At 25.1% G+C, this 13018-nt stretch overlaps 1 protein-coding gene across 1 annotated transcript in view; it reads left to right on the forward strand.

The window, feature by feature from the left end:
• The first annotated feature begins 2760 nt into the window (after positions 1-2760).
• The window catches only part of LOC129615438 (ATP-dependent DNA helicase PIF1-like), a 56481-nt gene continuing 46223 nt past the window's right edge, over positions 2761-13018 (forward strand). The window contains exon 1 of the mRNA XM_055530649.1: positions 2761-3038. Within this exon, the coding sequence (XP_055386624.1) occupies positions 2761-3038 (278 nt within the window). The remainder of the gene's footprint in view (positions 3039-13018) is intronic.

The raw sequence follows: 13018 nt of genomic DNA on the forward strand, positions 1-13018 counted from the left end.
CTCATGTTATCCGCTATTTCATTAACTTCCGTCCACTATATCCCAATACAGAATATGCTTTAAAGCAACCTAAAATTTTTTTTATTTGGTAGAATGTAATAATGGATCGGATTCAATATGAAGTAATACCTATAAAATATTTCTAAATTTTATTCAGACAGTTTCTCTTGTATCCACAAACCTATTTCATTTCTCTCATTGCAATTATTCTGTATCGGAGCCAGTATAGACTGCATACAACTTCTTATATTTTAAATCATAATATCATATAACTCGTAAGTATACCATCATTTATATTTCATGTCTAGCTATATTTCAATTTTACTCCTTTTATTTTTAAATATTTCGCTTACTACTAAGCATTTCCTTCTTTTATCATTATTATATATTATTATTTCTGTAGTAACACAATTTCTATATTTACATACATATAATATACATAAATATTTTTGTTTAATTTTCTAAATGTCTGAATGTCCTTTTTCTCTAACTCTGTATTTACCCCATACTTTTTTTTTGTACATATTTTTTCATGTTGTGTTTTCTCTTGTACACTGCAACACAGAACAATTTTTCATAAAAAACAGAAAGCAAAAACATATTTTTATAAAAAAAAAAAACCCAAAATAACAATACTAAGGAAAACAGTAATTCCTTTTTCCATGTACAATTTTTCATAATAGCATAACAAGTAAGAAAAACATAAAGTACGAATATAAAAAAAAAATCCAACAAAACAACATAAACAAAGAAATACGGAAGGAACCGGAAACGCCTAACCTTAAAGGCATAATAAAGATAGTAGAAAATATTTTGTACTTGAAAAAAGAAAAAATAAATGGGTAAAAAGAACGACAACGCAGTTTATAAGAAAATAAGAAAAAATAAATAAATTGTGAGGAAATCAATGGCGTGTAATGTAGCACATTTCCTTTGAACATGTCAAAATACTTTTCTTAAAAAAGACAATCTCGTACTTAAAATTTTTCCCAATAATAAAATGTACCAAAATTTTTATTATGGAATAATTATTATTTATTGCATACTTTTAGGATGAAAAAAAATTAAGAATCAAGAATTGCTTTGAAAATAACCCAATTTAGTAAGTTAAAATAAATTAATTTAATTTTTAATTACTTTTTACTGTTAGTTACATTTTCTTTTTAGAAATTTTGGAAAGGCTAAACGAATTCTGGCCTTAATATATGTCGAAAATTGAAATTTTGTTAGTTCTAAGAGCCGATAATTTGGAAGTGGTGGAAAGAAGTATTGTTCCCAGAAATTTGAAGCCTCAAATTTCAAAAAATGGTATGTAAAATTAAAAATATATGGATGTAAAATAAGTGTTTGTTTAGTAAATTAATAGTAAAAGAATATTTTCAATTTGGTTATGTTTACCTATGATATTTAACGTTGGAAGAAGTAAATTGTTATTTCTTTACGTTGGTCCATTTGTATATAAAAAGTTTTAACTTTCTATCTCAAAAAGTCTACAACTTTTGTAAATAGATGCACAAACGGTCGAACAGAATGAAATTAATAAGCACATTTTCTTTTCTAATTTAATTTGAAAATGTATGCCAAAAAAGGATAAAGATATAAATTGACTCAAGTTTATCTTAATTTATATTCATATTTTATATTTTCTAATATATTTAAAATATGCACAAATATACCTACATATACATACATGTTATTTATTTTACAAAAGGTATATAATATGCTATGTGAATGAAAGAGTGAGCATATACTCACTTCTGCCTAAAGGAGAATGTCATTTTTAAAATTATCTTTATCAAAAGTTTCTCTTGTTTTCTTTTTTTTTTTAATTTTTTACAATATTTATTATTATTCTTGTTGCTACATTATTAAGAGGTCTATAAAACTTTTATATAATATAACAATATGATATATTATATAACAATTATGATACGATGGTATGTATAGGTAAGTATAGGTACAGGTATAAACATAATGTAGAGAGAAAAGGATTGTTGACATTGGATTATAAGATCATATTTTTTTAAACTAGGTTATAAACTAAGTAGAATTTTATTGAATTTTCCATTAGGAAAAATTATTATTAAAAAATTGTTTAGTTGAAAAATAAGAAATTTTTACAAGGATTAAATAGTATTATAATAGAGGGTACATCATTAAAGAAATTATGATTTATTATATATGGAATATGAGATTGTTAAAATTATTTTCTCATACATGAAAATTCTTAAATAAAAAATTTTGTGTAAAAATTAAAGATTTAGAAGGATGTATTAGCTTTATTTCTCATAAGATTTCATATATGAAGTTGTTTTAAAAGATATGTTGGTTCATAAAAAATTTATGACTGAAGAAAAAGCTAGTATCATTTTCAAAGCAGAAAAATGTGTGTTACTAATATCAAATGTTCCACCGGCATCTTTAGTAGATTTTTTTAAAAATAATGTTTTTCAAGTTATCTGGAAATGAAAGTCTTGATGAAGCGATCATCCAGAAAAATCGACTGAAGAAAATTTGGCCTTAGTTGACGAACAGAAACAAGTTTTACAAATATGTGTAAATGGAAAAGGTGTATTTTTCACGGGATCTGCAGGTACGGATAAAAGTTCTCTTTTGGGCAAAATTATATCTTCTTTACCACATGATTCAACTATTGCTACAGCTTCTACTGGTGTTGCAGCTTTTTTAGTTGATGGGGTGTATCTTCGTTCGTTTGCTGGAATTGGAAGTGGAGAAGCTAGTTTGTAAAGATGTTATGAGATGGGTTCCAAACCAGTTTCCGCTCAGAATTGGAGAAAACGTAAACCGTTAATAATAGATGAAATTTCAATAGTTGATTGCCAATATTTTGATAAAATTGAAGCTGTAGCACGTTATATTCGGCGTAATGACAAGCCTTTTGTAGGTATGCAATTTATTCTTTGTGGAGATTTTCTTCAATTACCTCCAGTTATTAAACGAGACTTTGTAAATGGAGTACCAGTTAAACAAATAATAAATGATTTCCGATTGAAAGGGGAATCGTGGGAAAAATGTATGTAAGTTGTTTTTGAACTTAAACAAGGCCATAGACAAACTGATTCAGAGTTCATTAAAATTCTTAACCACATACGAATTGGTATATTACTGAAGAAGTCGCAAAATGTTTGCTAAATATGTGAAAATAACTTATAATAATTTTATAAAGGGTTCTGAATTTTTTTAATTTTGTTTCCTTTCGAATGTTCACGTAAAATAATTTTATTACATACTGCTTTATGCTTTAAGAAAAATTTTACAGTTGAATTTCGCATTCGATTATTGCCGTGATTGCAGCTCATGAAATATTTTTTTGATATCTAAAGTAATAGGCAATCTTTCCAAATATTCTGGTTCATTTTAGCTTTATTGGCCATAAAAGGCTTTGATGAAATTTCTGTTAAATTTCTTCTCTATTTTTCATTAAAATACCTATTTTGTTCTATAATTTTCCTAATAGCTGCCTGTATTCCTCTTACTATTTCTTTGTGACTTTTGTTTTGGCCTATGGAATACAAATGGTTCCATGAATACTCTATTCAACGTATATACGTACTGTGCTTTCGATTTTTTATAGATTAATGTTAAAAAACATAAAATAATTTCGCAGAAAATCAAAGTAATTTAAAGAAAATTCTTTTCAATTTCGAATATTTAAAAGAAATTCTGTGGTTACTAGTAAAATAAATATAGACAAGATGACAATTTGAAAATTTTTATCATAGACGCAATTAATTGCAATTCAATATTTAAATTCAGTTAGCAATTGGAAATTACTGATTAATCAATCTATAGGGAAATTGGAATGTATAAAAAGAACATTTGCTATAGGAATCAAATATATACTTTTATGAACGGAGTGTTCAAAGAACATTTTCATGATTTTATGCAATACTTTCCTCAAACAAGAAAATCAATTTCGCTGTCGGCTATGTGCTGGATAGCCACATCAAATTTTTTTAATTATGTCTAAACTTTAAACTTAAAACTTGTCCGAAACATATTTTTCCAATTTATAGTGCGTTTTCTAAAACCACAGAATTTTTTACTTTTCATCTTAATCGTAATCCTTTAATTAAATAACTGTTTTCTGTTGTTTGATGTTGTTATGACTTATAAAGTCTTTCTTTCTGCCTCAATTAATGTTAACTATAATTCTTTGCTCAAAAATATTTTGAGCTTCTTATTCATCCTTTTTTTTCCTCTCGGAAAGTTCAATTACCTGTAATGAACTTTATAATTGGCTTTATTGTAATGGAATGTTAATTAAATAATTTTTAATAATAATTACAATATAAATTATCATAATTAAGAAAGAATTTAATATTAAATAATCCTAGCATTATTAAAAACTTATTAGAAAATTTTTTAATGTACTTTCTCCTAAAATCTTATAATTAATTGTTAACTTACTGACACTGTTAATGACTTATTCAGTAAATTAGTAATAATTATTCCTTTTTTAAAATTTTTGACATTTTTATTACGATAATAATCTTTGTGTAATAAATTTTTGCTTCTCTTCTTCATTTTTTTGTTTGTTTTTTTGTTAAAGGTAAGAAAATTCCATAAAATTACCATCCTTTATCCTAAATCTTATATTATAGATGTATATGTGTGTGTATATAAACGTTATATATAAAAATTCAATTTATTTATTTTTATGACAACACAATGAGATCCTTAAATCAGGACTTATACTTTGTTACAATTATTTTTTTTTTTTTTTATTTTCAGAACAATCCTTGAGATTTTTGTTTTTTTTTCATTTTATTTAGGCTTTTTATCAATAAGAAGCACCTGTTTCCCAATTATTACTTTTTGACTTCTTAACAAATCATAAAATAAACTTTGAAGGAGAAAAGAAAAAAAAATATAAGTAAGAATTTGAAGATGAATTTTCTCTTTGGAGTTCTTATGGGAGAAGTTGAGGTGCGAGTATGTAAGTAAATGTATGTAATCGCAAAACTTTTATTTATTTTTGTTTTACTTTTTTTTTTTTAATCATATTATCCTATGTGAAAAAGTGAAAATTTACGACCTGGTCAGGTGTTATAGCATCTTATTTGCCGCGTCGTATTGTAAAATTTTATAGTTATTTTTTTTATATTAAATTTTTGATCCTTTTATATGCTTAGCACATGTTTGTATATATTGAATTTTACTTGTATTTGGATATAGAAAAGTTTTTAAGAAAATTGTAATCGGGATCATTTATTTTTTCCCCGTATCTTGTATATTATTTTGTTTATTGAATTATTTTCATTTTAGTATTTTAGGAATTAGGATTGAATTAAATGTAAGGAATAAGAAAAGAACAAGAAAAGAAATTTTTTATGATACTTTAAGATTTTAAATCAAAATGTTAAAGAGAAACTTTTCATGTGAAATTTCAGATGTATTAAAGTCTTCTTGGAAGTTTTTATGACATTCTGAAGTGAAATGTAATTCTATAGTTGAATAATAAAAAAAATTTGAGTATATGGTAGATTATAGCACATAACTATTATTAAATGGCATTAAAACCAACTATTGATAAGGATATAAGAAGTTTTAAAATGTATAATTTCAGAAATTTTTACAATTTCCGCCAACAAAAGTTTGAAAAAAGTGCTTATTACTCTGTCCGTCCATCTTTCCGTAGACTCCCTCTCTGCAAAGGCCCTAAAAATGCCATTTTTTAAGTAGCTATAATAGCAAAATCAGAAACATTCTCAAATACTGTAAACACAGTAGAAAAGCAGCGGCTGGCTTTTTCCAACTCAGTACAGTATATTTGAACTATAAAAAAATAAAATGACCATTAAAATTTACCATTATCTAAGATCCGTTTCTTACAAATAGTTCATTTCGTTTGAAGAAAATTCTTTTCCATCTCCAACCTCTCTCAAGTTATCACCTCCTTCCCGAAATTAGTAAAATGTAAATTTTTAGCATTCCGAAACTGTAAGTTTTTCTAAATTGCTATAATTTCAGAAAACTAACGGTAAATGCCATGCCATTTAAAAATATAATTATCTTTCTTAAATCATGCAAATATACCTTAAATTCGAGCATTATTTTAACGCCTCTTTCAATTTTTTTTTGGTTTATTTCAAAGATTGCAGAAATTATTCATCCTAATTGTATGCAATTTTTGAAATATATTCGTATATGAACGAATGTAGTTTTAATAATATAGTACATAGCCAGATTGTTTTTAAAAACAGTATTTTCACTTGTTGAATGGAAAAATGCTACATTACAAACCATTGATTTGACGGCCAACTTTATTTTTAATAAAAGATGTAGAAAAAGAGTTTACTCAGAAAAAGTCTACTTAAGAGAAAGTAGAACTTTAATTCTTTTATAAAGCAATGAAAAATTTAACCTATATTTTTTAATGTATATTTTAAGATAAGTGAATTTTGTACTAGATTTGTTGGCTATTTACCCACTCTTTTGATTGTGGTGTTACTTTAGGATACGATTGATTGAACAAACTATGAGTAGCAGTAACACAGGCAATGTTGAAATAATGAGATGAGACAGGAAAGACTCTTTATTTTTTGTTCACTCTGTAGAAAAGCGGGCGAGAGTCTAATAAAATGGCGGTAGGTTTTCGTAATGAAGACGTTGAACTGAAACAAATTGGAATTGTTACATTTATGTACGTATATTCTTTAATGTGATTCAATGATTGTAAGTGATATTTGAAATTAAAAAAATCTATTATCATCTAACGGATCTCACATATTACTAAAGGGTTACCACCTAAATGTCGCAATTCTTTGTCCATTTTTTTCAAAGATTTTACCAATTTTTCATTAATAGCCAATCTGTCAATAAAAATTAATCGTAATTAATAATTGTTCAATTTAATTCTATAATCCTTTGATATTTCTTGGAATTTAAGAGCATATCCTTGGAACAAAATTTAACTATTTTTAAAATATGGTAGGCACTAACCTTTAAGAAGGCGCTGACCTTAAATTTTAAATTTTAATGTAAAATTTTATAATATCTTTTTTGAACATTTAATAAAAAATTTTATTTTCTTAAAATTTAATTAAAATTAAATTTAAAATTTAAAAAAAAAAATATCATAAAAAAAAATTTAATGTTATTTTACTTAAGGAATTTTTTTATCATTGCTACTTGTATAATTTTGTAATTATCTTCAGTATTATGCGGTATTAAAAAGTTTTTCAGTTTTGTTTTTTTTTTTTTAGTTAAAGAGGACAATTCCCTTACAGAATGCAGTACAAAAAAACGAATAAGAAAAAAAAAAGGAATTAAAAAGGACGAGTCTTTTCTCTATGCACAAAGTTAGTTTTAGTTTTTTTCTTCATTTTGTACTTTTGTTATTTTGTATTGTGTGTCCTTTATAAAACAGGAAAAAACAATTTCTTCTTGTTTGCAGAGGGAAAACAAAAAACCAAGAGAAAAAAAAAACAACATTTATTTTGGAAATTTTCATTTTTTTTTTGGTAATTTTTTTATTCTTTCCATTTTTCCTTTAACATCTGCCATCATTCAAAGTAATTAGAAGTTAAATATTAAATTCTTCCTTTAAACAACAACCTTTTTTTTATTTTTCTTTTTTGTCTATATTATAGCTTGTATCCTGAATTTTCTTCATTTGCTTATTTAAGTTTCATTTTTAAATATTTTAGCATAAAACTAAAAGAAAATTATTTGTAGTATCTGTACAAGGGACTAAGTACAAAATTCGGGAAGAAAAATAAAAACTCAGAAGAACAAAAGTTCAAAATCTTCAAAAAGAAAAGAAAGATTTCGAATTGAATTGAAAATGGAGTTTTTCTCTGTCTTCTGTTCTTTTCCTTTGCATTTTTTAATTATTAAATTGTAATCAAAGACATGACATTATTATTTTATTTAATTGTGTAGAAAAAGGGAAAAAAATTTTTGGAAAAAAATATAATTTTTAAATAGTTTGAAATCGGGAAAAAATTTTCTTTATTTCTAATCTAGGACTTAAAAATCCTTGCACGGTAATTAAATATGTGAATGAGAATAAATTTCAATTGAATTTACCGATTTTAAAACAATTAAGAATATTTCTGGTAGAATTAAGGAATTGTGTGTATTTAAAAATTCGGAGTGTTAAAAATTCGGAGTTAAAAATTGGGAGAGTTAAAAATTCGGAGTTAAAAATTCGGAGTTAAAAAATTCGGAGTGAATTGTATTTTCAATAATAAATTATTTAACCTTAAACTAGTTCCGTTATTTTTGTAACTTTCAAAAAAGAGGTTGAAACGTTAAGTTGAAAGAGTATACTGTGTTGCATAAACCTAAAGAGATTTCACTTGTTTACGACTGAAAGTATGCTTAGGAAATAGTACAAAGATTGGTAATGTCAATAAAAATTACTCACCACAGTTTTATTAACGTAAAATCTTCAATTCCGTCAAAGATCGTCTGAGGAATTTATATTTAGAGTATTCATTCAGGAGAAAAGACTCGTTTTGATTCTACTTCCTTGAAGCAGAAAAACTGAGACCTTTCAGCAAACCTAAAAGATACTTAAATGTATTGCAAAGATGGATACTGAGGCTACGCTTCAGATGTAATAAAAAACTAGTAATACACGGTTATAACATATTTCAATATAAAATCTCCAACTGCAACACGTGAAAAACGTGATTTGCGAGGGCCTGCTATGATGCGATACGAAAGATAAAATGATTTTGGGGAGGATATCAGTTCAATGAATTGATAATTTGCTGAACTTTTTTAAGCGACTTGGATACATTAAGTGAAGAAGAGTGTATCACAGAGAGATGCCAATGAACCTCATCTACACTAAAGATACAAGATGAGAATGATAAAATGACCCGAATAAGTTAGTTAAGGTTAAATAAAATAATTAAATTATTTTTTAATACTGAATTTAATAATCCTCTTCAATTCATAATTCTATATATTATCAGTATAAATATGTACATGCATATGAACATATATATACATAAATAATATAAAATATAAAAATGTAAATATTTTGTAAACAAACCATAAAGAAATAAAATCCTTTTTAACCCTTTTGTGTTCTTCAACATGAATGCAGTCGCATGTTTGTCGATGTAATTTTACAAATATTTGATATTATACATGTTCGCTTGTACATATATGAAAATTTTAAAGAGCATGCAACTTACATTTGTTCATAAATTATCAATTGCTTACTAAAATAATTTCTTTTCACTTTATTTTTTTTTTTGGTAAAAAATATTAAATTACATCCTTTTTTATAATTATAATGCTATTTTACCAGCTTTGTTATCATTGTCTATATGTAAATAATTTTTTATATCATATACGTACATATATAAATAAATATTTATTTACATATTTAATATTTACGTAAATATTTACGCGTATTTATTATTTTCATTTAATTACAATTAACAGGACATTTCTTTGGTTGAATAAATTTCTAAATAAAATTTATTTTGAAATGTAGAAGGGTTGTATAACTTTGTATAAACCATACAGACATACATATATACTCGTATATATACATTATATACTCATATTATATATGTTTAGGATTTGTAAATAAAGTTGATAGGTTATTGTCTATCTATAACCAAGAGACAAACATAGAAAATCGAAAACCAAATATAAACCACAATGTAATGCAGTTGTTTTTCAAAATTGTTTTTTGATCATTTTCTTTTTTTTTTGTAATTGTAATTTGAATTAGAACTATAAAAAAAAAATAGAAAAAAATAAAACGGTGTAAACAGCACATAACTGGGCGCAATGTTAAAGTATTTTATAAGATTATAAAAAAGTTCTTTAAATATTTATTTCAAATTCTATGAAAACATAGTAATTTACTGAAGTAGTAGTTAACAACCAGAAGTTAAATATTAAATTTCCAGAAGTTTCGTGAATTTATTCCTTAGAATATTGCAGTGAATGTTAAAATCGGTTGTCAGTGAAGATGTGTTAAAAAAATAACTGGCTTACTGATAAATTTACATTCATTTTATAACTAGATTTGATATATGAAATCTCAAAGAAATCACTTGTTTATTTCTCTATAAATGAGCCTAAATGTAAATTTGGCTCAAAGGGCTTGATAAAACCTCCAAAAATTTTCTCAGAAAGTTAGGTGATTTGATAGAGATAATATATAAAATATCTAAAAAACCAACTGATTATTTTCTTGAAAATAGTCAAAAATGTAAAATTGGCTCGTAGTAATGATCCAGTTTCTGAAATTTGATATATCCCAAAAGTTGATCAAGCCGTCCATTCTCAAAATATAGTCAGATGTAAAAATTCGTGAAAATCGGTTCAGTTACTTACTTGGGATGTGTGTATTTACGCTTTCCTATCGAAATTTGATGCCATCACATAACACCTCTTTCTGTGTAAGATCGTGTTGGTAAAAAGAGCAATATTATATTTAGAATTATTGGGGATATTATATTTAGAATTAAATATCATAAATTAACATAAAAAATCAATGGTGGTTTTTAATTACATATTACATTTAAATTTGAAATTTTAGAAAGAGTGAAAAGATAAAATCGTAAATAAAAAGAATGCAATTTGAAAAATTTCATCATTTAGGAAATTTAATAACATTTATTGGGGAATATGAAATGAAATATAGAAGTTCAAACCACTGGTCGTAGCTTGAAAGAATTAGAATTATTTTTATCATTATGTTTTAGGACTGAAAAATTTTATAATCTATTCTAATTCTAATTTTGTCATCAGAAATGTTGGAACAATTATTTGAACATTCTTGAGTGCTTTGCTCAAGAATTCTAAGGATTATTTAAAAAGTCCATTAACTTTATCAGTTTATTATAATTTTCTTAAGAATGCTTCATAGACTCTATTGAATCTTTTCAATATAGTGCATTGTATGCTCTTTAATTGTTTCTAAAAAGTTTTTAAATTTTCTTAAGTTAAGTGAATTTTCTTGTTGCTTTTAAACTCAATTACAAAGGTTTTTTTTATTTTTCTGGGATTATGCATGCTTTATGTAAATAATACATAATATATACTTTTATTTTTCGAGGATTTCTTTAATTATTGGGAAATGAGTTTCTTATTACTATTTTAGTTCTAAAGATTTCGTGTTTAAAATTGGAGTAGATGATCAATTACAATTGGCCATAAATAATAAGTCTTTTAATTCTGAATTAATTCATAAATTTTCTTTAGTTTGTCATAGGGAGTTCTCAATTAGTTCCAAAACCAAATTCATTACCAAATTCATTCGTTTGTTTTCTTCTTGAAAATTGATTTACATATACATATATATAAATAAATATGTATTTATGTATTACAACAAACATAATTGAATATTATGGCATTCTTTTCACAAATTAATAACTATTGGGCGTAAAAAAAATTATTTAAAATTGTAATAATGTTATGGGAAAATTCAAAATATAAAAATTATCCGCTTAATAAATTTAATTACTCAAACCACCTACATATTTCATAATTTGCTTTATAATATTTTTTTAAAATTTAAAATAAAAAAAATTTATAAGAATTGAAAAATCAAAGGTTCGTAAATTGTTATTGTCATAATAATAATTAAAAATCTAAAATTTTAACTAAACAGAATTATTGTTAATACATCGCATTAATTTCGCTGGACAATGGCCATATATACGCACATCCATATCCTGCACTAATATACTTATATAAATTAAATGAGACAATGAATCATTTAAAATTCTGAGAATAAAATAAAAACAATGAATTTAAAAAAAAAAAACAAAAAAAAAGACAGAAATTTAATGCATAAATAAAAAATATTTTTACATGGTGTTTTGTTATTAAAATGAATCGTGTTTTGTAGCTCTTGTATCTAATATCAGCGAGTATTATGCGCCATTTACATTCCTATGACAACGCGATAGCGAGAGTCGTAAGAGATGTCGCAGAAATGACGTTGTCGTAATTCAGTTTACATTGGCAGCGACAATAAACTGATGAAGAACATAAATATAAAATGGTTTCGAGCAAAACAAAAATAGCAAAGAAAAGTAGTTATGGCAAGTATTGCATATTTAAGCTAGATTTAAAAAAAATTAAAAAGAGAAAATAAATTTTCAAATTTCGGCCGAATTTATCATTTAAAGACCGCCACGCCGTTTAACACACATTTGTTAAATATTTAATATTACATTTCTAAATATACTTAAATATTTTTATATATTATAATTGAATTGAACATTTTCTTACCATTAACCCTCAGCTCTGCTCCAATCACAACCCAGTATTTTTCTTTAAGATGGTCTTTTTTTATAATGAAATTACCGTCGCGAATTTCACTGCCGGCAGATGCATATCGCAAAAATATAATCTAGCCTATTTAAATCAATGAATTTCATAATATTTTAATACTTAGTACGTCTATTGCTGTAATCTAAATAGCTCATTAAGTCTGTCTTTGTACCTTATCACAAAATATAAATTCTCTCGAATTTATACAGCAAAGTTGATTTTTGGTTGGAGCTGAGAAATTATCTTTCGAGTGAAGTTTAGTATTTAAAATAGTTTTAAATTTCGTTACCTGTTGTAACCTGTGACATTTTTTAAGGGAGATATGAATCTTCATAATTTATTATATTTGCATGTATATGGAAGCTACCTATAGTATGTATGGCACTTTATACTCTTTACCATGTTAATTACATAACTAAATTATAATTAGTTTAACCTTTCTAATATGTAGTTGCCGTTCTAGATAAGAATTGTTGCAGTTGCTCTAACTGTATTGAACCAAAATTTGCTGTTTCATTCAATTAAATTCTAAATTTCAACAAATACACCCTGTATAATAAAACAATATTTGTTTGTACAAAATTTTAAAATTTCATGGGAATTTAATTTAAGTCTTCGGTAAAGTTAATTAAAAACAATTTTTCTCATTTTTTTTTGTGTTTTTTCAATAATGTAGTACTTATTGTATGTAGGTACTCAATGTATGTGTTATAATTATACATGGTAATCGGTATGA

The sequence above is a fragment of the Condylostylus longicornis genome, unplaced genomic scaffold, assembly GCF_029603195.1.
Source record: "Condylostylus longicornis isolate FDR11 unplaced genomic scaffold, ASM2960319v2 ptg000135l, whole genome shotgun sequence".
NCBI classification, from domain to species: Eukaryota; Metazoa; Arthropoda; class Insecta; order Diptera; family Dolichopodidae; genus Condylostylus; species Condylostylus longicornis.